The following is a 24,287-nucleotide window of genomic DNA, read 5'->3' on the forward strand; positions in this document are numbered from 1 at the left end:
CTGTGCAATCCTTCCCCCACCCCCTTCCTCGGCCTTGAGGTTCTTCAGTTTTAAATAGGGACCCGAGGCAGTCTAGTGCACATGTGGAATTGCAAACGGCAAACTTTTATGTAGTGGGAGTATCTGCCTTGCTTTAAATGTCAATTTTATTCATTTGATATTGCAATCTTTAGTGTGACTAAGTCTAAAATGAGAGAACGCACTTTTAGATTTCTATTTTGTTTGATATCGGAACTGTTTAAATTCTGTACACTAGCAGTTTAGTGTGGCACAAGATGTCATTTCTAGCCATGACAGGTGACACAAGAAGAGGAACCTACACTATTTTATGTATTGGATGAGGTGTAGGTTTTTTTTTTTTTTTTCATCAAATTATCAGTAAACTAATATTGATTTGAAGCTGAAATGAGTGGGAGAAATACACTTTGCTGTTAGCTAGCAGATCACTTTTAGTCGGTGTTTTTCACAAAATCTTTTTTCTAAAATTATTGTTTTTAAAACTGAATTTTTATTCATTTTCCAATTCTCACAATTTCTGTTTGGAATGTCCAGTTATTATTCAACTTGGCTCACAGCTGCAACCCCCGAACTAACTCTGGAGAGCAGAACACTCGCCCTTGCATAATCTGAAACAAGCGCCATCAGAAGTCTGCTTTTTTTCACTTTGGAAGCCTTCCGTGCAGCCATCTCAGAACTTAGTGTCGAAGGACCACGCAGTTCTGAATTGGGTACAGGCAGGCCTGAAGGTGCCTGGCCAGCCACATGGGTTGCTGGTGCGCGGGGAGACAAGCTAGCCTAACTCCTATCCCGCCCGGGCAGTGCTTAGCCAATTGTGGGCCACCCTCTGGGATCTCCTGTCCACGGTCGGCAGTGGCATAGCTTGGATTTGAACCGGTGATCTCCAAGCTATAGCTCATGCTGCACACTGGGCAGAGTGCTTTTACTGGATGTGCCACTTGGGAGCCCCCATACCAGTTGCATCCTAAAAACACCTGCAGAAATAATGAATCCTTATTATAGTAACCATTTTTAAAATCAACTTTTGGATTCAAAATAATGAATACAGTCATCTTCAACTAATTATTTTTGGATCTATACATGTTAGTTGACTATGTCTGTTAATACAGTTAGCATGACCAGGTTCAAAGAGGAGGATAAGATTCCAACATGTGTGCTGTTGGTTTGTATCCAGCATCGTTGGGCGCCGTTCTGAGACAAGGAGCTGGTTCGGAGCTACAAGCACAAGCAGACACAAACAAAAGTAAGACAGTTCATACAGCGATAGTATGGGAGAAGTACAGTTGTGGAAAAGTACAGAGCAGTTAGAAGCAGTTTGAAAGCAGGTTGACAGCTGCAGAAACTAAAAAAACAAAACAAAAAAATGACATGGTCTTCAAGCCAGTACTCTGACACATGCAAGATGTGGAAAATCCGAGAAAACCCAGCAGAGCTAAACTAAGTGTGTGTAAAGTGCTGTGTGATCGAGGACTTGCATAAACGAGTAAGTATGCTAGAAATGGAGATGCAGGAAATGACAGAGCAATAGGAGTGTGAGGAGCTGGAACACCCACAATTCCTGGAAGTCTGCACCCCTAACAGACAGAAAGCCACCAGGGAGAGAGAGAGGGTCTAAACAGCTGGGTTCAGGTAGGCAGAGTCAAGGGGAAAAAAAGAAATGTCATCGAACACAAGAAATCCGTACATCAGTCAAATTTGAGCCACTTCAAAAGATCATAACCAGCATCAAGAGAATGAAAGGAATGACATCCAGGATCCCAAAAACAGTGCTGGCCAGACAGTTAAAAAAAAAAAAAAAAAAAAAAAAAGGGAGGTCATGATTGTTGGGGACCCCCTTGGAATAACAGTGTGCTGCCTTCCAGGAGCCTTTTGTCGCTCACATCACTGAGGTGGTGGACAGACTCCTAGAATGAACAGGAGACAACCCGTTAGTAGTAGTCCATCAGTAGAAACAACATTGGAAGAGACAGGCCAAAATACCTGCAAAACAAATTCAGAGAGCTAGGAAGAAAATTAAAAGACAAGACCAAAAGAAAATAACGCAGAATCGATATGGGTTAGAATGGACAAATTCAAAGGGCATAATAAGGGCATGCTATAGAACACCAAATTCGGACACCAAGCAAAATAATCTGTTATACAATAACTTTAGAAATACATGTCGCAAAGGGGAAGCCATACTAATGGGGGATTTCAACTTTCCCCACATAAAATGGGAAAACCCGGTGGGGGAGCATGACAGACTAAATTGAAATGGTGGAAATGACAAATGACTGCTTCCTAATGCAATTTGAAACGGCCTAACAGAAGTAGATTGGAGTAAAATAGAGAAAACATCCACAAAAAAGATGGATGTTTTTTAAAAATGTAGTACTGGAGGCACAAAACAATTGCATCCCAAAAGTAGACACATCTAAATCAAAATTGTCAGAATGGTTTAATAGATCAATTAAAAAAAAATAAATAAAAAAAAAGGCACTTGACAGAGCATTTAAAAGGGATTAAAAACAAAGTACACAGAAAGAGTATTTGGAACTGCAAACGCAAGTCAGACAGGAAGTTAGAAAAAACATTGCATTGCTAAGGGGGCTAAAACCAATTCCAAAAAGTTTCCAATATTATAACAGCAACAGAACATTGAAAGAGGCGGTAACATGCCTAAGAGATGGCAAAATCATAGATGAAGAGAAAAATATAGCAATTATATTGAATGATTGCTTTTCACAAGTAAACTCATGGTCCTACAGACCAATAAGCCTGACTTATATGTAGACTTATGGAAAATATAATAAGGGCCAACATGGAAAATTATCTATATGGTAACAGTATCCTGGGAGACAGTCAACATGGTTTTAGGAAAGGGAGATGGCGTCTAACTAAAATGCTTGAATTTTTTGAGGATGCTACATCGACAATGGATAATTGCAAAGCGTATGACATGGTTTATTTAGATTTCCAGAAAGCTTTTGACAGAGTCCCACATAAGATTAATTCTCAAACTGAACGCAGTAGGGATTCAAGGAAATGCATGCACTGGATCAGGGAGTGGTTAACATGTAGAAAACAGAAAGTACTGATTAGAGGAAAAAACTCAAAATGGAACGAAGTAACCAGTGGAATACCACAAGGATCAGTATTAGGTCCTCTGCTATTCCTAATCTACATTTAATGACTTAGATTCTGGTATAGTAAGCAAACTTGTTAAATTTGCAGACGACACAAAAATAGGAGGAGTGGCAAACACAGATGCAGCAGTAAAGGCCATACTGCATACATAAGGTACTGCATACAGGCAATAAAAATGTGCATTATAAATACCATATGGGAGATACTGAAATGAAGGAATCTATGAAAAAGACCTAGGAGTTGTTTGACTCAGAAATGTCTTCATCTAGACAATGTGGGGAAGCTATAAAAAAAAGGCCAAGAAGATGCTTGGATATATAGTAAAGTGTTGAATTTAAATGAAGGAAAGTAATGTTAAAACTTTACAATACATTAGTAAGACCTTCTGCTATACTATCTATATCTATACTATCTACTGTACTGTTCAGTTCTGGTCCCCTCACTACAAAAAGGATATTGCTGCTCTAGAAAGAGTGCAAAGAAGAGCGACCAGAATTATTCCATGTTTAAAAGGCATGCCATATGCAGACAGGCTAAAATAATTGAATCTGTTCAGTCTTGAACGGAGACTTTACGTGTGACCTGATTTCAAGCATTCAGAATTATAAAAGGCATTGACAATGTTGACCCAAGGGACTTTCGACCTGAAAAAAGAAACAAGGACCAGGGGTCACAAATCGAGATTAGATAAAAGGGCATTCAGAAAATAGAAGGCACGTTTTTATACAGAGAATTGTGGGAATATGGAATCTTCCCAGTAATGTTGTTAAAACTGACACCCTGGGATCCTTCAAGAAGCTGCTTGATGAGATTCTGGGATCAGTAGCCAACTAACAACCAAACAAACAAGATGGGCCGAATGCAAACGAGAGGAGGCCAAACTTTAAGTCGCAGTTATGCAGCTGTGTCTGTGGGAGTTGACCTGCCTGCCTCCTGTCATGTGCTGTGAAGGGCACTTGACCACATTCTGCTTTGCTGCTCAGTTCAAAATAAATGCATTTCAGACCACATCGATTTGACATTATGGACAGGACTCTGTCTTGATGACTTCAGTTGAAAAGTGTTTGCTGAAAGACATTTGAGTAGAGATTATTTTATAGAAAGAAATGTGGAGACTATAGGGTTGGTTGACCTGAATTATGAGGTTCCACCTGCTTTGTTGTAGACGGTGGACATCCACAAAGAGAAAGTGGCCAGGAGAGAGATTGGCATCCTGACGACCAATAAGAATACCTCGAGAACCCACAAAATCATTGCACCCGCCAACCCGGAGAGACCTGTGCGCTACATCCGGAAGCCCATTGATTACACGATGCTCGATGATGTTGGTCACGGAGTGAAGGTAGGAATTGGGGGTGGGGGTAGCTGTGTCCATAAGACCATGATTGTGATATACAGATCAGTGTAATATTTACCATAGCTAGCCTTGTTATTCCTGAGATTCTACATTTTCACAATTTCCCTATCACTATTGACATTTAACATCAGCAGGTGTTACATCAAACTGTAGAATCTACCAGTGTTGAGGTATATTTGACAACGATACACAGTTGTACTGCAGGGACGTCTGATGGGTCAGCCACAACATTGTTGGCTGTTTTCTGTAGCTTTTGGAAATTCCTTTAAAAAATACTCTGAAGTTTACACTTGTTGATTTCAAAGAATGTACTTAAATGCTTTTTTCACAGAAATAACAGATGGAATTAATAATTTATAACATGCTGTATCCCCCCATTGATGTTTATTTAAACCTGTCTGACCAGATTGCTGGCTTACCCAGTAATAGGGTTGTGTGTTTTTTACATACTGTACTCCGCTAGTATTGTTACAGCCTATCATTTTAATGCAGTGTTTTTGCAGCATCCCCTATATATGCATGTAAAATGAAGATGTGAGATCCTCATAGGCAGAATTCCTGTTTGATGAATCATGTTCAGGACAAGGTGTGCAGGTTTTTGCTTCCATTGCATTTCAATAATGAAACCCCCTTATGTCAGCAAATCTTTAATGTCTGCAGAAGTCCTGGCTGGTGTGTGTACCTAGCAAGGTTAAGGACCCAGGAGAGTCTGGTGGCAGGCATGCAGTCAGTGCGTGAGGCAAGTTCACATACTTAGCCATGCACCTGCACTGGCCCCAATCCCTCTCCCCCCGACTCTACAGGGGAAACGGTAAAAAAAATAAATTAAAAAAAATGTAGTTTTCAAAAGCTGACAGGTATGGGTATACACCTATATTTTTACACAGGTGTCTGCTTGTCATGACTCCTTAAATGATTCATTTCTAAATCCTCATTTCCATCCGTCAGTGGGACTAATTTTAAGTCCTTTTGGTTTCCTTCAACAGCAGTCAAATTTATTTGATTCTTAGAAGTGGCCCAACAGGGGATTGTTTCTGTAGGGCCTTCTGGTATAATGTCTAATAGCAGATGAAATCTGTGCTGACACCAGTTTCTTCTCGCTTTTATGGCTCGGATAGAAACGTAGCGCAAGTCTTCCTTCAGGCCAATAATTCTGTGTAGTATAAACTTTTGCAGTTAGATCTTTCCATTCCATCAGACTATCGATCCACATGTCATGACATTATACAAGGGATACTGCATCTTGTTTGTGAATAAACTCTTGATGCTTTTTTTGTTAATCGACTCATCCTAAAATGTTTCTGATCATAACTCATTTTGCTTTTCTCACTTTTCTCTCTCCCTGTCTTTATCGGACTGAAAACATTGTTCGTTGAATGCTGGATGCTTTTGACTTTAATTTTTTCTCTTCATATCCTTACAAATTTCCAACTAACTTATCAATGCTGTTTTTTTTTTTTCTTTACCTCTTTCATTTGCTTCATTTATGCATTAAGTGGTTGCTTAGATTTAAGGTAAGAGATTCCAGGGCTCATTGTTCTGATAATAACCGAGAATATCACATAAGGGGAGGGAAACAACAATGATATCTCCAAAGCTTTTACACTTTTTAAACATGTCCAATACACCCTACTTCACATTTATATCAGAAATAAATATAACCCTCGTCTAGGAATTTAAAGGCTATAATTTACTTTGTGGTCTTCTGGCTTCTACAGCACTCAAATTAAACAAAAAAAATTCAGGCTTCAGTTGTTCTTCAACTAGCCAATCTATTTAGTGTCACTATTGTGATCTGGATTTTTTATTCCTTTTACCACCCATTGATCCAGACTTGCAATGTGCTGCAGCGCTTGTGTTATCTAGGATCTGGAATAAAATGCATCCGTTTAATAAAATCCACTTTTAAAAGGCTCATTTACTATAATGCTGCTTGATCTAACTGATGCCGCTTCATTGTATTTTGGCAGTCACAATGAAGGGCTGATGGACACTCCGCATTCATATAAGAGCTGATGTGCATTCCTTCTGGGGGGTGGGGAATATGCGTCTTCTAATCTAGGGATAATACGCCTGTTAATGTCTGTAAAATCTAGCAGTTTTTATAGATTTCAACTTGAACAGTTTATACGTGTTAAGCATATTAACACAGTGATTTCACATTATCTTGCTTATTTTTATATATGATTTTAATATGGCATATTGAGATATCATCAGAGTTTCCTTTCCTGGTTTGTCATATTCCGTTTATTCTATATACATGTTTCAATAGTTACTGTATCAGTGATGTTCTCCTGTGGTAGATTTATTTATTTATTTATTTATTAATTAATTAATTAATGCTAACATATCTTTAGAACCATAAAAAGATCCTCCAATCCCACTTGTGTTTATTGTTTAAAATTTTTTCGATATACACGACATTATTTAAATACTGACATTTGTGCAAAATATGCTGTCTCCAAACATGAAGTGGAAGAATACAGGTCCCTTCTACAGAAGACGGGTGAATACTAAACGTGTTGTCAAAGTTCACGGCAAAATGCCAACCCGTCCCTGAGCCCTTGTTGAGAAAACATCAGCAGATTGTAGCGTGTGTGTAGAATAAATTGCACATTTCTCCAGCTTCCTACAGTGCTATCGTAATGTAGTTGGTGCAAATCTTCCTGCTGAAGTGAAACCTGTTGAACCTGTCACTGCTAAATATTTAGCTGCATTAAAAAGCAAAGTATCCATTGGGATCGATTGTAATTGATCTAAATGGTGGTGGGTCTAAAAGTTGCCACTGTTTCACATTGACAGATTGTTTCTCATAACTTTTATACTCTTGGATCCACTCGTTTTTAGTTATTTTTTTAATAGTCCCTTAAACCCCTCTGGCCCCTGGGTAAGCTCTCTAAACAGGTTTCACTATTTATTTTATTTATTTATTTATTTTTGTTACCTTCATAGAGCTTTGCTCTCTGGTTCTTGCTGTTTAAATCAGCACCAGGACATTATTTACCGGACCTGACCTCGCCTCCTGTAGCATCTGGTGTGTGTGTTCAAATCAACACAGCTGTCTAGACTTGATAATCTAACAGCCTCTGGCACAAAACAACAATACAGTATAGATCCTCTGCATTTAACGGTACAGTTTTACCAAACCGTAGAAATAGGTTTCTGTTCAAAGTTTCCTATGATTGCACTGAATTATTTTAGTATGTTATTTTGATGTGAACAAAAAATCATGTATTAAACTACTTGTCAATAAATCATGTTCTAGAATAATCTGACACGATAGCTTAAAGCATTTTACCATTCTGTATGTTGTTGCAAACTGACTCGCTGATCAGTTCAATTTGTGATGACAATGAGGTTTGGTATCTTGATCTGTGTATAGGTATTCCAGTCATTGTTTTATATTTGTATGCAGACAAATAGTGGATGAGGTGGTTTTATATTTGAGTAAAGTACGGGAGTGTTTAAAATAAATCATATTAAATACTAATGTGTTTTATATATATATATATATATATATATATATATATATATATATATATATATATATATATATATATATATATATATATATATATATATATATATATATAAATAAAAATAAATACACATACTCATATTTAGATGTTTCTGCCCTTAAGCCTAAACTTTCAATAGCTGAGCAGCTGGCTTCCTCTGGGTGGTTTGACTACATCTCCTCTTAGTGCTGATCTATCTGTACTGATAAAGGTATTGTGTTCTCTTGTCTACTGGGCAGTGTGTGTGTGTGAGTGAATGATTTATTTTCATAGCAAGCTGCTTGTTGGGAATCTTGGTGCACCTAGTAGAAAGAGTCAAACAGCCTATTCAAGGGACCGAGACAATCCTAAACATTTGAGGGACCTTCAGACAAGCGAAAGTTTCAAGTGCTTTTTAGACAGGTTAGCAACATGATGATTTTAGTATCCTAGCAACAGCCTTGTATTTGTTAGGGGAGAAAAAAAATATTTTTTCAATTGGTTCCATTTGTACTGATGGCAGAAGATTTAATTTAATTGTACAACTTTTAACAAATAATTAAGAACTTGCTGCTCCTGGCACCATAGCATGCAAGAAATTCTTTAGAATCTGCATTGTATAAATGAACCGTGGTCCACTTATACTCTGTGAAGGTAACAATGATTCCAAACAGTTTTATAGCAAAATGCATGGCCTTTTACTGATGTGCGTTTCTTTTTGTTTTCCTCTACCCTTGTCCTTGTTAGTGGTTTGTTGTAGGCACCTCTTCATGTCGCACTAAATGCTTTGTTGCACAACGGAAGGTAACTAAGCAAGAACTTCTGCCAATGTCCTTGCAGGTCAGCACACAGAACATGAAGATGGGTGGTCTCCCGAGAACCACCCCACCCACCCAAAAACCTCCAAGCCCGCCAGTATCAGGGAAAGGAACGATTGGGTAGGTACCATCAGTGGTTCGGGGTGATGAGGACCCCCAATTGCAATCTGATCAGCTTTCAGGCCTTATCAAGTATCATTGCTGCTGGCCCTGCAAGACTCAGTATAAAGATGTGGGCCTGATGGTATGCGAGCACAGAGCACCGCAGCCCATGCATTAGATAGGCTGTTAAATTGATAATTAAAAAACAGAAATTAATCAACTGTAGTTTGGTTCCTGCCACTTGCCCTTCATAACTTCATTCGCACATATTTTTTTAAAAACTAGGCTATGTTATTTCTGTCAGATGTAAATGCATTTAATTGATTTCGTATCATTTGAAAATGAATTTATGAATCGTGTGGTTCTCTAGAAGCCCGCACTTAAATGAACACTGACCTTCAAGAGCTTGCCCTTATTGAGACCAAACTGCTGTCCTCCTACACATGGATTGATCATGTCTATAGAAGTCCTCGGGTTTTATTCCAACCTGATGTATGTTTGTTTGTTTTTTTTATTGATTTATCTTGATGCCTAGAAGAGACTTGCTGTGAATTTTAAACAGTCGCTTTGCAAGAAACCAGTCTAAAATGAACCAGCTGTGAACAAAGTTTCTTTCACAGTTGTGGTGGGCCAATTCACATTGTGGTACCAATTGCAATACATTCTTTTTGTTCTGGATTCTTGTATTTGACACCTATCTGTTTTTCATGCGATACAAGGAGCTTGACCGGTCTACAAGTTGTTGCTTCAAAAATTGTGGATAAACAGTAAAATACTTTCCAACATTCTCTTATCTGCATTGAAAATGTTATTTAAAAAAACAAAAACAAAATGCACACACACTTTAGTTGTAATGATAAAACTAGAAAATCAGATACTAGTGGGGGGGTGAGCGTACGCCTACAGCAATCAAGACCCAGATGGGTTATTGCTCCCTGCTGGAAGACTATAAGCAGTGTCCCCTGACACTTACTATTAGATCTCCAATGTCTGGCACTGACACACAGCGAGAGGGACGTTTTTTTTTCTAATTAATCCACATAGCAAGGGTTCCTTTTGTAAGTGAAACCTAGCCTTGGTGCTTATCTGCTTGTACTTCAGATAACCATTTCCCAGCTTGGAATCCAACTGCACAGTGACAGACATTTGCTCGCCATAAGTGGCTCTGTTGTATTTTGGAAAGCCTTTTTCTAGTTATCCACCTTCTGCTTATGGAAAGGTCTGTCTTTTTGCACCTTGAAATGGTATTGTACCTGCAAGCATTTTGAAGGTACATCCTCAGTGATGTCTCCCTGACTCCCCTACAGTGGAGTCTGTAAGCAGCTAATACAGCATTAAATCTAAGTTTTTGGGGATTGTATTTAATAATACATGGGTATAATTTTAAATGGAGTTACTTGGAAATTTACTTCCAAGGTAAATAAAGCAAGAAGTTTCAATAACTTTTGTTACAAACTGGTTTTTAATTTAAGTAAATTGATTTTGAGTGCAATGCAAAATGACAGGAAACACATTAAAACCATTCAAAATACGCTGTTGCGACACGTTCCCTGGTGAAATCTTTAATTATATTGCAGGCATGACTAGGCTAAATAGATCAATATTAAAACTATATTGAGATATTTGGTGTCTCATAGTAGATAGTGTTCACTTTAGAAGTCACCTTTACACCAACCCTCAGTTATGTTTGTTATTTATTTATTTGATATGGCGCTTAAATCATTTTTGAATTTTAGAACTGGGACTTTTAGTATTTAAATGAGAGCTGGACGCATCCAAGATATGACCCACTGAATTCATTCATCTGGTAAAATTTCACATTCGTGTAATTTTATATCACCGGGAAAAATGTCTTTATTTATTTATTTATTTTTTTCTGTGCCTTCCTCAAATGTTATTCTGCAGTTCTCGTTTGGCATTAGATGTCAAACGAGGTGCCCCCTTACTCTAATCTGTAGGTTCAGTGAATGTGGGTTAAAATAATAAGACACAAGTGTTGATCCAGGCATTTGATAACTGAGTATATTTGTGTTCACATTCTCCTTCAAAAGGTCACAAACTTGCACCTCTGTACCAGTAGTTGGATTGTTACTTCATCTTTCCAATTATCAACAGGATCCTCTGTTTTTCTAAATATAAATGTCCACATTGGTTATGTTTGTCATTTTTTTAAAAAATAAAGCCTTGGAAGGTGGAAGTCTTGCTAGAGTACATGGGCCAGAATGTAATGTGTTTTAAAGCGGATGGTGGATGGTAAAGATACAATGTGAACTTCAGGAGGTTTATGCCTGTTGCACATCCCCACATCCTCAGCAAGGTGCTCCTGTCCCAGAGGGAGGGGTCTCTCTCTACACAAGCCAGTGCACACAAAAGGGCCTTTTTCTCCTAAATAGATCTGCAATCAACAGGAGTATGGAGTTCAGCACTCAATCAATACATCCTGCCTCTGACGGGAAGATGGTTTTGTTTAGTCTAACTAGGATCAGCAGTTCTTCTCCAGTTTCCAGTTTGATCATTAATTTGAAGCCCTCAGGAACTTCCTGTAGAATGGCAATGTGCATTCAGTAGGAGGTTGTGGATTAACCTAATCGTGTTACAGCTTAACATGAAGGATGAACAACAACAAAACAATGATACGTTTTTGGAACATTTTAGTTTTTTTTTTTACTTTAAATGAATCCTAAAATACTTTCATACCCTGCAGGCGGCACTCTCCTTACCGAACCCTAGAGCCTGTTCGCCCTCCTGTGGTTCCCAACGACTACGTGCCGAGTCCGACACGCAACATGGTGCCCACTCAGCAACAGAGCCCGGTCCGAACTGCTTCTGTTATGCAGAGGAACCGCACATACAGGTACCTTCCACTTCTCTGCTTACTCTACTTTGAATAAGGTTGCCGGTAGAATGTACAGCCTCTAAGAACAGTGAGGAAAAGTGGGACACAGCCCCATTCCTAGTTCTGCTGCTGTTTGGACTGAAGACTTACCACTTTATACCTGCAGCTACTAATTCTGACTAAAACCCATACTCTCTGCAAGAAAATCTCGCACAAACAAAACAGTATATTGCCATCATGATTTATTTTGAAATTGACTTGCTTTGTAGTTCATGGGGTTAATTACATGACATTGAGACACTGCAAAGTTATTTGAAGTTCTCCAGAGCTTTTTTTCATCGGTTTCTGCATGGAATTGCTTAATTTTAACTAGAAATAATGGTTTTGGATATACTGGAAGATAGCAGTATGTACATGGAAAAAGTCAGACTGAATAAATCCATTCCCACAGTAGATGTCAAATGTCATTTATTTTTGGGGCAAACCAGACACTGTGACAAACGGTACAATCTGATATTAAAAGGCATATTAGTTTAGTTTTAAGCTAAACACGTACATTTGCATTGATGGAACAGTACTGCGTACAACAACTTGACTTGAGTAGGTTCAAGCTCCACAACAGACTTTGAATTCAACATGTGCTCATGGAAGCACAGAAATGTTAGAAATGTGTGTAAATTGAACCAATCCAAAAAGCTGGGAAATGAATCCTGAAACTCTTAGCCCAATAAACATTTAAATAAACACCCCTGGGCAGCCAGTTTTGTAAAATGCAGCACTGCCTTTGCTGTCCTTCACCCTATATAAATACGTAATGAGCTTTTCTGCACAGGCGTGAATGGATACTTCAAAATATCATACAGAAAATAGCAGCTAGTCGGCATGGCCTAAGAAATCCCTTGTCTCACTTCACCACACCCCATATAGGAAAAGCAGCAAACAACAACTTTAACCTCTGTGGAGGATTAAACTCGTCACTGCACTGATTTGAAAGTACCAGGTACATAATAAAGTTAATGACATGTTGCTAATGTATCTAACATCTCATTGCATGCTGTACTTCATGAAATGCCAACATCCCAATAGACAGTTCAGAAGAAATGGCATTTCTCAATTGCAGCTCTCCAAAGTAATTGCAGCCACCTTTTGTAATTAAAACTCAAGTCCCAGGACGTTTATCTAATTCATTTTTATTTATTTTATTTACTACTTATGTAGTTGACTTTATTTTCAATGCATCAGTTGAGTTTCTGATGACCCCCATCCTACCATGTGTTATTAAACCATAGCTTACTGCTATTGCTGTAACATGCTTGGTCACTGTCAGGGTAGGTCTGTGCATGCTGAACCCGGAATATACAGCTACTGACCAATACCAAATGTATCTCCCACTTTGAATCCACTGGGCTTACACTAGATCACATGAATTGTTTTAATGGAAACTATGAGAGGTATGTGCTAGAATTGAGATCCCACATTTTCTGAGGGTTTTAAAATGACTGATCTATTTCTAGCTGTACCATTAACCCTTATAGAAGTTTACCATGATATGTAAGTTTTCCTATGCTTCTACTATGCATGTATCACAGTTTACCATGATTTTACCACGTTTTAATATTCTTTACTTTACCTCCCTATTAACAATGCTTACCTATGAGGCACCATACTTTCACTACACTTTCTTACACTTGGCTGTGCTTTCACAATGGGAAACTTTTACAAGGGAAAGTAGTACTTTCGTAGTTGCTTTGTATTTCTCTCTTGCATTCCCCAATTTTGAAACTGTTGAATCTGCTGTTCTGATAACTTGGCTAAGTTCAAGCACATTTTGTATTGCAACTGCAACATTTGAAAATAGAATTTGAAATGAAAAGGCTTTTCATGCAAGCCTTCTCTGTCTGGTATGGGTCTTCTGCAGTATTAATGTACAGCATACAAAAAAATATATAAAATACACATACAGCGTACGCCTTTTGGTATTTCGTTTTAATTTAGTTTCTCAATTTAGATGAGAACTGTGAAAAGGTGGACTTTTTTTCACCTATTTCAAAACTATAGGATAGATTACACAGTGTAACAAATTATTATAATTTTTTTTTTGTGTTACATAGTGTTATTAAAGCCATTCACTTCAAAATGTCATTGGCACATTTTTATTTTAATTGTTAATTTAATAAGTGGCTTCTTAATCTGTTCTAATATAAACTTGCCTTGAAGTTGATTTTCACAAACTAGTTCTGGGGATTTTGTAACACCCTGCCTTCTCTCTGAGCAGCAGCAGTGGGAGCAGTGGAGGCAGCCACCCGAGCAGCCGGAGCAGCAGTCGAGAGAACAGTGGCAGTGGCAGTGTAGGCATCCCCATCCCCATCGCTGTGCCCACCCCCTCCCCACCCAGCGTCTATCCAGGTAAGGAGCCGTGGAACCCCCTCCTCTCCCTTGATACAAATATTGACTCTTCATAATGTGCTTACAAGTTGACATGATCTCACTCTTTGCTTTATCACTTTCTGTATTCTGCTCCCAAAATTAAATCGATGTTCAAACCACATTAAAAGAAAAGTTCCAGGTCGCGGGGTGGCTCATCTGGTAAAGCACGGCACGTGGTGTGCAGGCTGCATGCGTCATACAATCAGGTTCCTGTCCAGGCTGTGCAGAGACGTCCATCTTTTTACTGGGGATTCCAGAGTGAGCATCACGTTGGCTTTGGCGCTGTCGCGCGTTAGGGAGGCAAGACCAGCAGGGACTGTTTCTCCTCCATCTTGCTGCAACAGGCCCTTCTAGCCAGGCACCGGGGAGTAGACACCTACAGAGCTGGCCCCACAAAAACTTTCCTTGGAAAAATACAAAAAATTCCTGTTTTACATTTTAATTGATTTCGTTTTTTTTTCAACATCAAGCTAGTGACTGAATCAGTTCAAATTTAACAACTGCGAGACACCAATACAATTAATTTGATTTAAGGGCTAGAAAACACTTCCTTAAATATTTAATTCACTATGTAAAGAATTAGGCTAATCATTTCTGTGGGAGTGGTGTGTTCTCCTTTTTAACATGATTATGTTCTGTTTGAAGTCAGACTTCTGGTTTTGTTAAAGCTAAGACTCCCACTCTGCCTTAGACAGCAGCTGAAGACAGCTGTTCAGTATGGCAATGTTTACCTAAGAAAAAAAAAAATGTTAACTGCATAAGTGTAGGACTTGACTAATAAAAGAAAAAATTGACTAGACTCCAAGTTACCAAACTATCAATTGTTGAAAATATCGTACATGATTGGATATGAAGTAAACACTGGTGTTTTGTATGAGCAGATGTGCATTCCGAGTTTAGTAAAATACAGTTGTGGCTGGTTATTGTCAGCTATTTTTGCCTGTTTTTTACTGTTAGATGTGTGGCTATAACTCTAACTATAAAGGTTACAGGTACGTCATACATTAAATGAATGTGCACACACTAAGCTTTCATTTAAAAAAGTGAAATAGTGTTCAATACAGATAACAAACCACAGAAAGATGCTTTTTATAAAAAAAAAAATATGTATATTTTTGCATGGCCAGCTCTAATCGATGCACAATGAAACTTCGACATATAGGGAACATGGAAATTTTTTTTAACAAATTGGATAAAAAATAAAGGTATTGTGGCCATATGTACAAAAGGGACCAAAAGCAAAAAAAAAAAAAAACGGATTAATTGAAAATGTGCAAAAGACAAAAAGAAAAAAAAAATTAAGAATTAATATTATTCGTCCCAGACACCCTGATCATGTGGCACAAGATGGGGCTGTTCACTGTGGCTTGAATATCCAGCAAGGTGACAACCAGGGCAACATTAACTCTAAACAGCTCTGGTCTCATGTATATGATCCACAAACACAAACAAAAAAAAAAAAAATTATTGGAAAATAGGTCCTTGTGCCTTTTGATATTGCCATTTCTCTTATTTTTGTAAAGACTGTGTAAAAATGTTTGGTTACTGCATAGAGGTAGGTCTGTCTTCAGCGCAGCAACATTCCAAAACACTCGCGTTCGAGGCTATCTCCTAATATGGTCATCTACCGGAAGTACAGAAGTAGGACCTCGTTTTAAAGGTTTGAGTCTTCCAGTGACCCAAGCAGGGCTGTCTCTCTGTGTCTGAGTAAAAAGAGTTAAAGGGCCAGGTCGCCGGCGGGATATTTAACATTGGGCTAACCCTAAATGGTTAAGCTTTAGTCCCAAACTACTGTTTCTATCCCAGGTAACTCGGCTATATTTGATGTTGTGCACTGACGAACTCTGTTTTTGATACCAAAAAGATGGGAGATACAGCAGATCCAAAGAAACAAAACCTGTTGTGGAAATCCCTGCTGAGTGCTTTACTGGGAAAGTAGCCAGTTACTAACTGCACTAATCCCAGCTAACACTTTCCTTTTATTAAAACCTTCTCTTCTGGTTCTCCTGTCTTTACCCCCTCCACCCTCAAACTCCCTCTCCCAAAGCCCCTGCTGGCTCAGCTGGTACACCACCTGCCCCTACTGCCCCATCTGCGCCCCCCAACCCTCTCCCTCCTGCCCCTGCCCCCTCTCCCACCCCTCCCTCGGAGGTGGCTGCAGGAGCCCAGCAGTCTACTACTGACTGCTTCACCTCTCCGACTCCCTCTGCTGCTGTAAATACTCCTGCTGCAGTGACAGGTGAGTCTGCCCCCCACCGCACTCTCTTCAGGCTGGTAGTTGAAATGTCTGCAGTCTTGAAAAAAAACAGCACGCTTCACCTGTGAATCCATTCCCGTTCCAGATATGTCATCAGAAACGATGGTGGTGATCCACCACTCCACGCATACGCAGTCTCACATAGATCCATCCTGCACTTTGGCTGTGGTTTTTCAGGGGATTCAGGAGGGAGCTTGTGCAAATCAGTTTGCTTCTAGATAAGGCTTCAAAATACCTTTGCAACGCAGACTTGAACTGGTCATGTCAACCGAAAGTAACAGCACGTTTTATTTTGCTGGCAGTCGATGACTTATTTAGGAATAGAAATTTAATTTCTCATAAATAAGGGATGCAAATAAGACTCCTATTGCATAGCAGTTTCCTCCACATTTTTTTAGCCACAGTGTATAGGTAACAAGCTCAGGTATGTCCGATCCAGGAATGGAGCCAGTTGCTATGCAGTGTGAGTCTTATTGCCATCCATGTACAAAAAAAACAAACCTGGTGGTGTGTATCAGTTCTAGCTGCCTGCTTTCTTTACTTGATGGTAATTTGGAAATCTGTACTCCCTTCCCCTGCACACTGGCTTTCTCTGCAGGGGGGTCTTTCTACCATACCATGTGTTTGTCTGTGAAGGGGTGGTGAGTAGATGGTATAGCCAGCCCAATGTGGGCCCTTTCTGTGACAGCTGCCTGAAAACCTGTGAAACACCCACCACATTATTGTGCTGCCCTTTAAGTTGCAAAAATTAGACATTTGTTTATTTATTTTTTTGTATTTCTCATGATGCATGAAAGCACAATGCCACACTAAATGTCTATATGTTTTCTATAGGGTGTGTGGGTGTAAAGTGTTGAAAAGAATGATTAGCAGTCTAGGTAATGCACGTTAATATTTATAACAGCCCCTTCCTTATCGCTTTGCTATAGGCCCAGGGGTCTCAGGGCTGAGAAAAAGGTTAAGTATTGTTTGTCGAGTCTATAATGAGCTAATCAGTAAGAAAGCTGCTGGCATAAATTGAGCGGGCCCAACATCTGACAGGCTTAAAGTTAAACTGAGAGAATTGAAAATGTCTTTCTGACGTTAATGGAAGGGCTGGCAACTATTTAAATAAGACGAAATAAGCCCTGGATCTGTCAGTTGTGGGTTAGTTGAAGAAGTCAATATATTTCAATTTTTTTGTGATTTACTCTCTGTGACTTCAGTTGCTTGGTTTGAGTATTTTCTGTCTCAAGTTGGAGCAAACAGATGGCATGTAAGCCAAACTGTATATTACGTTCTACTGCAGTTTGGGATTTGTGACCACCTGAGACGTTTTGTCTTTTCGTATCTAATCTGTATTTTCTTCTGCCTGTTCCAGGTCAAACTCCCCAGTTCTACAGTATGAACAGACCAGTGTCCCGACATGCTGCACCAACAACAGGGGGGTCTCTGCCCTACAGGCGCCCTCCTTCAGTCTTATCCCAGACCAATCTGCAGAACCACATCAACGGAGGCTCCAATTACAACCAGAGTCAAGGTAAGGATGCCGAAGCTAGTCTGACATTTGCAATCTTACACCCCACTGCAAGGTGCCACAGCAGGATCATGTTTGCAACAGCCTGCAATAGAAAAGCATTAAGAATACAGTATTTTCACTAGTAGTAGAGGCTTATTGCTATGACATTGTTTGCTTATTGTTCTCATAAATATCTTTTCAAATATTTGATAACAGCATGTTTTTTGGTCAGTGCAACCAAGGTTTTAACAGTTTTTGACTCCCAAGGTAAGAAATGCTGTATTTTAATCCACAGTCACGCCTTTGCAGAATCCTGCACAATGAGAACGTTAGCTGTCCAGTGTTCTGAAGTTGGTTTTTCTTTTCCCCCTAACTCCTCCAGCTCCAGTTAAGAGGGTGTTTGTCTTACTAACAGGATCCTGCTGCCTCTGGTCATGCGGTGTTCTGCTTTAAGCAATGGTCTTCTTTCAACGTCTGTGTTTGTCTGTAGCTTGGACTAACCTGCTGTTTTTGTTTTTTGTTTCTTCCCTCTTGTCTGTCTCTCTCTCTCTCTCTCTCTCTCTCTCTCTCTCTCTCTCTCTGTCTGTCTGTCTGGTGTAGCCTCCCTTGCTCCCCCACCCCCCTCTGTCCTACAGATAACTCCCCAGCTCCCACTGATGGGCTTCGTGGCGCGGGTCCAAGAGAACAGTAAGTGGTTCACCTCGGTACTCCTGCGCCATTGTGCAGCACAGACATGTCAGCTTTTACTCGTGGCCTTGTGTGCTGGGCAGATCATATATATCCGATAAACTTTGTCAGGATGCTGGTATACATCCGGTACCATTGAGCCCCTTGAATATATAACATAAATACACAATACTTTTCATACAGTCTAAGTAACCTGGAAGTGTTTGAAGAGCTAGTACAGTAGATTGGACACACTTGGCCAGAGGTTTTTTTATTTTATTATTTTTTAGGCTGTTTACTTTAAGACCTCCCTTCCAAGAACTCCTAAACTCACGAGGACTTGTGTTCCAGTTGAACTGTCATATAGTTTCCATGTGTTTTAGTTTTACTGTCTAAACGCATGAAATTATATTGTGGTGGATCCTGTTTGGGTTTTGTCCAGTCATATGGAATGAAATAAATTTAAAAAATCTGCTGAATTTGTATGTATGTATTTATTTATTTATTTAAAAAAATTTTTAAAGCAGGCATTTTTAGCTCGAACCTTCAAAAGCTGCAACTTGCATGCCAAATTAGAGATGTCAATGATATGCTGTTTAACAGTTTAACAGCACACAATTGTCTTCCCTGCCACTCTGCAGCTGGCATGAACGTGGCTTCCCAGCTTTTTCTAGTGGTGGAAATGTACCTGTAGTAGGCTGTACCTTTTAATGTATCGTGGGCACTCAGGTATTTCCCAGTTCCACACTGGTTGGAAAGTAATATAGGTGAGTGATGTAACAGCAAGGGTGGTTATAGTTTCAGTATCCATCTCCTGAACTGCTGCTGTGAAAACTGATCTGGAACCCAGATACAGTGTTTTCTTAGTCAGTAGAGTTCAATCTTGTTATTATAAAATTGTCAATGTTGAAACGTTAAAGTATTATGACATCGCCGTTATTAATTGAATACATTACTAAACAAGCAATTAATTTATTTGTGAAGCAATTGGTTGAATATACAGGCTACAACCAAGTAATATTGAAGAGGTGGGTATTTCTTTGAGAAGCAGGGGGAATGTGGTTTCGCGAGTTCAGAGTCCAGCATGTAAAATACTCCCCTCTACCGCACTGGCTTTGCCTTACTTTTTCATTGCTTGGCTTTCAGCTGTATTTTGACATTTTAAGTATTTTCATTATGTATTGAATTGAAGGCAATCAATCGCGACAGTATAATTACAAAAATGAAAAACCCAGAACCAATTTACACCGCCTGTCCCTGGACTAGCATTGTTGTACTTTTCACTTCAATTAGTTGAGCTCAAGTTCTTTTAATGTTTTTATTTGCAATTCCCACCTCCTGTGGCTGTCGTGATACCTATATCTTTAGACTGCTGTGAGGAATTTACATCTGTAGACATGTTGTATTGACACGGAGCGTAAGGTTAAAACCCACACATTTACACGGTGGTATTCCTAGAGTGACATTTAACAAAATGTCTTTGAAAAGCACTTTCATTCTTATTTTTATCCCACATGACCTAAAAGTAAGGCATTATGTTTGTGTATTTTTATTTATTTGTTTGTTAATGTAGAAGAATGACTTTAGATTTCTATTTTGTCAAGGTTATACTTCCTGAAAAGGAGGGTATTCAGTTAAACAGGAATCCTTGAGAAAAGCCCTTGTTAATGCAGCCTTTTCCTCTTTTTTTTTTTTTTATTCTTATTGGTTGTTTGTTGTGGTAGTTTGGTTATCAAGGCTGTGCCAAGTAGCTCTGTTTTAAGCGATTTATTTTTATTCCTCAGTTTCAGATGCTCCCCCGCCCCCTCTTCCTGCGGACGAGCCTCTGTTTGACGAGTCCCCTCCCCCGCCCCCTCCCCCAGAGGATTATGAAGAGGAGGAGTCTGCGGTAGTGGAGTACAGTGACCCCTATGCAGAGGAGGATCCTCCTTGGGCTCCCAGGACCTACCAAGAAAAGGGTATGCATGTCTGCACTTCCATAGGCATGGCTAGCTCTATTATAATAATGATTTAGAATCTGAAATGCTGTAACCAGTCTCCCAAGTTGTTCTCTTGTGTTTGGTTAACTTGTTGGTAAGAGCAACCAGTTACAACCATTTGTTTCTATTACAGGACACTGCTTCCAGGTATATAATGCCAAGCTGGATTTGCTTCAGTGCTCTTTACAGATGTCCTTCGTATGCATTTGACAAATTAATTTTACTTTTTTTTTTTTTTTTTTTTTGTCGTCCAGATTTGAGAGCTGCAATCAGCAAAAAAAAAAAAAAAAAAAAGCACTTGATTGAAATTCAATGTTGCATATTACATCAAAAATGTCAATGTTCATTTAAAATGAATGTCACCTTATTCTAGCATAAAGCTGCCCCCTTTTTTTAATTGACCTTTTTTGTGCAATTTTTACACATTTTGCATATTTTTAGCCTATGGGGATGTCGGTCATTAAAATGACTTGTTTTCTCAATGTCCCACGACGCAAACTCCAGGAAAGTTTTGCTACGAAGGCACTTTTTTTTTTTATATCATTGTGGTTACACCCAACACACAGTTGAAAGGGTATACTGCTGATACCAACAACTGGTTCATGTCTGTCCATAAAAATGCTTGTGTCTCAGCACAGTCACACTTTTTGTTCTTGACATTGGCAATATAATTGATTAATATTTGTTACTAAACACTTGGCTGTAACAGGGGAGGGTAATAGGGTTGTGGGTATCTGCTGACAGCCAGGGGAGAGAGACTGAAGGCTGTATTTGCCACACCACGCCACGCAGGAGCAAAGGTTTCTTACTGCAGTTGGTAGGTGACCGCCACTCCTGGTACCAGCAATGGTAGTCCTAGTGCTTGAGGACATATACAAACGCAGTGTAATAAATACGTAGTCAAAACAAAACACAGTGGGCCAGACAACTACAAAGTAAGTTTGCCAACAAGCTGCTCCCACTAAAAGGGGAGGTATTGCTGCAGGAACCTTCTCCCTGATACACACAGATACACTATGGATGATTTAAAATCCTCTAAACAAACCCCTATGCTATCAGGAGTCCAGTCAACACGTGGTTGTCCTCAGTTGTGCTCCCAACCCCGGTTAGACACACAGTGGTCACATATTTGGTTCAATCACCCTGGATGTGCACACAGTTGTGAGCCTGCAAGCTGATGAACAAAGGACTGGCTTTCCAGCCAGGATTAATTGGCAATTACTCATTTAAATACCTGGCCACATCCCACTCTTATCCTAATTTAAAAGGATTCCCTAACCCCAGCCCTGCCATATCTAGCATAAACTACAATTTTAAACAAAATACTTTTTATAAGAAAAAGAAAAAAACAATATTTAGGACCTCCGCCTTGCCACAGTGGCCTTAATAATACAACTTAGTATTGCCGTCAATATGAGCAACTCAGGGCTGAAAAAGTGGCCTTAATTGTTAAGTAGTCTTTATACTGAGGTAGCCTTAAAGGGAGTTCTTACTGCTTTGTCTATTAGAACAGTCTGTGCATTTTATATTTCTAAAAAGTGCAACGTTACTTTTCTCACCTCAGTTGTGGCGATCTACGACTACTCGAGGGACAAGGAGGATGAGCTGTCTTTCCAGGAGGGCTCCATCATCTACGTGATCAAGAAGAACGACGACGGCTGGTACGAAGGGGTCATGAACGGCACAACGGGCCTCTTCCCTGGGAACTATGTGGAGTCCATCATGCATTACGCCGAATGAGCCCGCTGCTGCCCCGGCAGTGTTACTTTGGACAAGGGAGGGAACAGTGTTGGGGGAGTCCTTTTAAATATCCGAAAGGCTTGAGGAGATCCAAAGTAATGCACGCACACTTTGACAAAACAAAGAAAATTGCAGAATAAAATGGAAGGTACTATTGTAATAAAACCACTGTCTTTTCTTTATTGTACAAAGAAATTGATTGAAGTGGCGCGAGGTGATTGAACAAAGCTCTTCCTGCAGTCGGGAGCAATCCAAGAGGGCTGTTAATAGGTTTTATTTTTTTGGACGAGCAAGCTGACGTACTTACACCTGGAGACTCTGTGTGGGGGGGGTTAACTGCTTTTTATACACTATTTTACTTTTTCAGATTCTTATATTTAGATCATTTGTATACAGCAGTATCCAAATGGCAGATGTTAATGTAAAAGGGATTGTAACCATACCGGGTGACAGTTTCACTAGTGTGTTCTTTTTGCTTTGGTTGCATTGTAGGGGGTGAATACTGTACACTACAAACACTTGGCTTGAAACAGAAATGCCTAAAGGATTAAAGGAAGGAGCTGGCATGTCTTTTCACTGCCATTTGGTTATGAAGAGTCATTTGTAGGTTGCAGTTGTGTTTTCCTCATCAGGTCTTGGGGTACGTAATACAAGGTTAAGAGATACTTCATGTATACATATTTCCAAAACAAGGTTAAAAATATATACTTGAGTGCTGAAGTTCGTAGAACAATAGTGTTTGGTAATTTTTTGCAAAAAGCCATGTAATATTTAATATTATATGAGGCAGCCCAGCCAAGCAAATGGATATGAATCTCCTTTTTTTTTTAAATTTGTAAGGACCTGGATATCAAGTCACTGTTTTTTAATTTTTGTATCATTCCCATGCAGGCAAATGTTCACAACCAAATCACCACTGTAGGTAAGATGAGGTCTTGAGAGGTAGTGGATGAATGGAAATCTTAGTACCGTGTCGGCTCGGTAAACATGGTGACGGTCAGTCATGAATTAAACCATCGTGTTGACATGAACGGATCGCACTGTGTTTAGCTCTGGGAGGTTAGAGGAGAGGAGTACGATATACTCATTAAGCAGCAAGGATTAGGACTTAAAAGATGGGAAGCTGCATTGTTCAGATCTGAAACCTACATTGCAAATCCAGAGAGATCTTGGCTGTTCTGCCTTGCTTGCGTTCTACTGAGTTTTGCTCCACTCCAAATTGCACCAATTTTCAAGGATACCTGAGAACAATGTGTAAAATAAATCTGCAAGAGGTTGAGGGAATGGGAAAGAAATGCTGTTTTTAGTTATGGGTTCCACCCCAAGCTAATGATTTGGAAAATATTCCTAATTGTAATTGTCCTTCTTGCTAAAATTGTTTAATCTTTATTCATTTGCTTTACAGAATTTGATTTCCTATATGTTTCTGAACTGTGCTGATTTATATATATATATATATATGTATATATATATATATATATATATATATATATATATATATATATATATATATATATATATATACATCTATATATATATATATATATATATATATACATACACACACACACACATACAGTGGAACATTCCATATCCGACCGTCACACAATCCCCCTGATCAATTAACCACCTCGCTAAATAAATATTAAAATTAGGTTACGAGTAATGGATTTGGCGGCAAGTGCAACGTCCACAATGGAAACCGAAAGAAGGTGTTATAGCAATCGACCTTTTGGTGCATTCCCCTTGAGAGACGGGCTGTGTGCGTGTGCCAGTCATCTGTGTGTAGCAGTGACGTTTCAGTACACCAGTTGAGAAAGCTTTGTGTTTTACTCTTTTTTTTTTTTTTTTTTGTGCACTATGTTTATATGATGGAGCGCACAATTGCAGATATTGACAGTGTGTTGTTGTAGCTTTGAAATGCATTTGAATTAAACAAAACAAGCTTCATAAATACAAAGCTTAC

The 24,287-nt window shown here is 39.2% G+C and overlaps 1 protein-coding gene across 10 annotated transcripts in view; it reads left to right on the plus strand.

The window, feature by feature from the left end:
- The window catches only part of LOC121322118 (abl interactor 2), a 61,848-nt gene extending 38,075 nt beyond the window's left edge, over nucleotides 1–23,773 (plus strand). For 2 of the 10 annotated variants that reach the window (XM_041261653.1, XM_041261650.1), the window contains exons 4-13: nucleotides 4,310–4,486; nucleotides 5,998–6,015; nucleotides 8,839–8,936; nucleotides 11,623–11,772; nucleotides 14,030–14,160; nucleotides 16,229–16,420; nucleotides 17,799–17,957; nucleotides 18,537–18,623; nucleotides 20,387–20,560; nucleotides 22,146–23,773. In XM_041261653.1, the coding sequence (XP_041117587.1) occupies nucleotides 4,310–4,486; nucleotides 5,998–6,015; nucleotides 8,839–8,936; nucleotides 11,623–11,772; nucleotides 14,030–14,160; nucleotides 16,229–16,420; nucleotides 17,799–17,957; nucleotides 18,537–18,623; nucleotides 20,387–20,560; nucleotides 22,146–22,321 (1,362 nt within the window). In that variant the 3' untranslated portion in view covers nucleotides 22,322–23,773. The remainder of the gene's footprint in view (nucleotides 1–4,309; nucleotides 4,487–5,997; nucleotides 6,016–8,838; nucleotides 8,937–11,622; nucleotides 11,773–14,029; nucleotides 14,161–16,228; nucleotides 16,421–17,798; nucleotides 17,958–18,536; nucleotides 18,624–20,386; nucleotides 20,561–22,145) is intronic. The other 8 variants (XM_041261646.1, XM_041261648.1, XM_041261647.1 and 5 more) reach the window with 8 other exon arrangements.
- The last annotated feature ends 514 nt before the right edge of the window (nucleotides 23,774–24,287 follow it).

The sequence above is a fragment of the Polyodon spathula genome, chromosome 10 (assembly GCF_017654505.1).
Source record: "Polyodon spathula isolate WHYD16114869_AA chromosome 10, ASM1765450v1, whole genome shotgun sequence".
NCBI lineage: Eukaryota > Metazoa > Chordata > Actinopteri > Acipenseriformes > Polyodontidae > Polyodon > Polyodon spathula.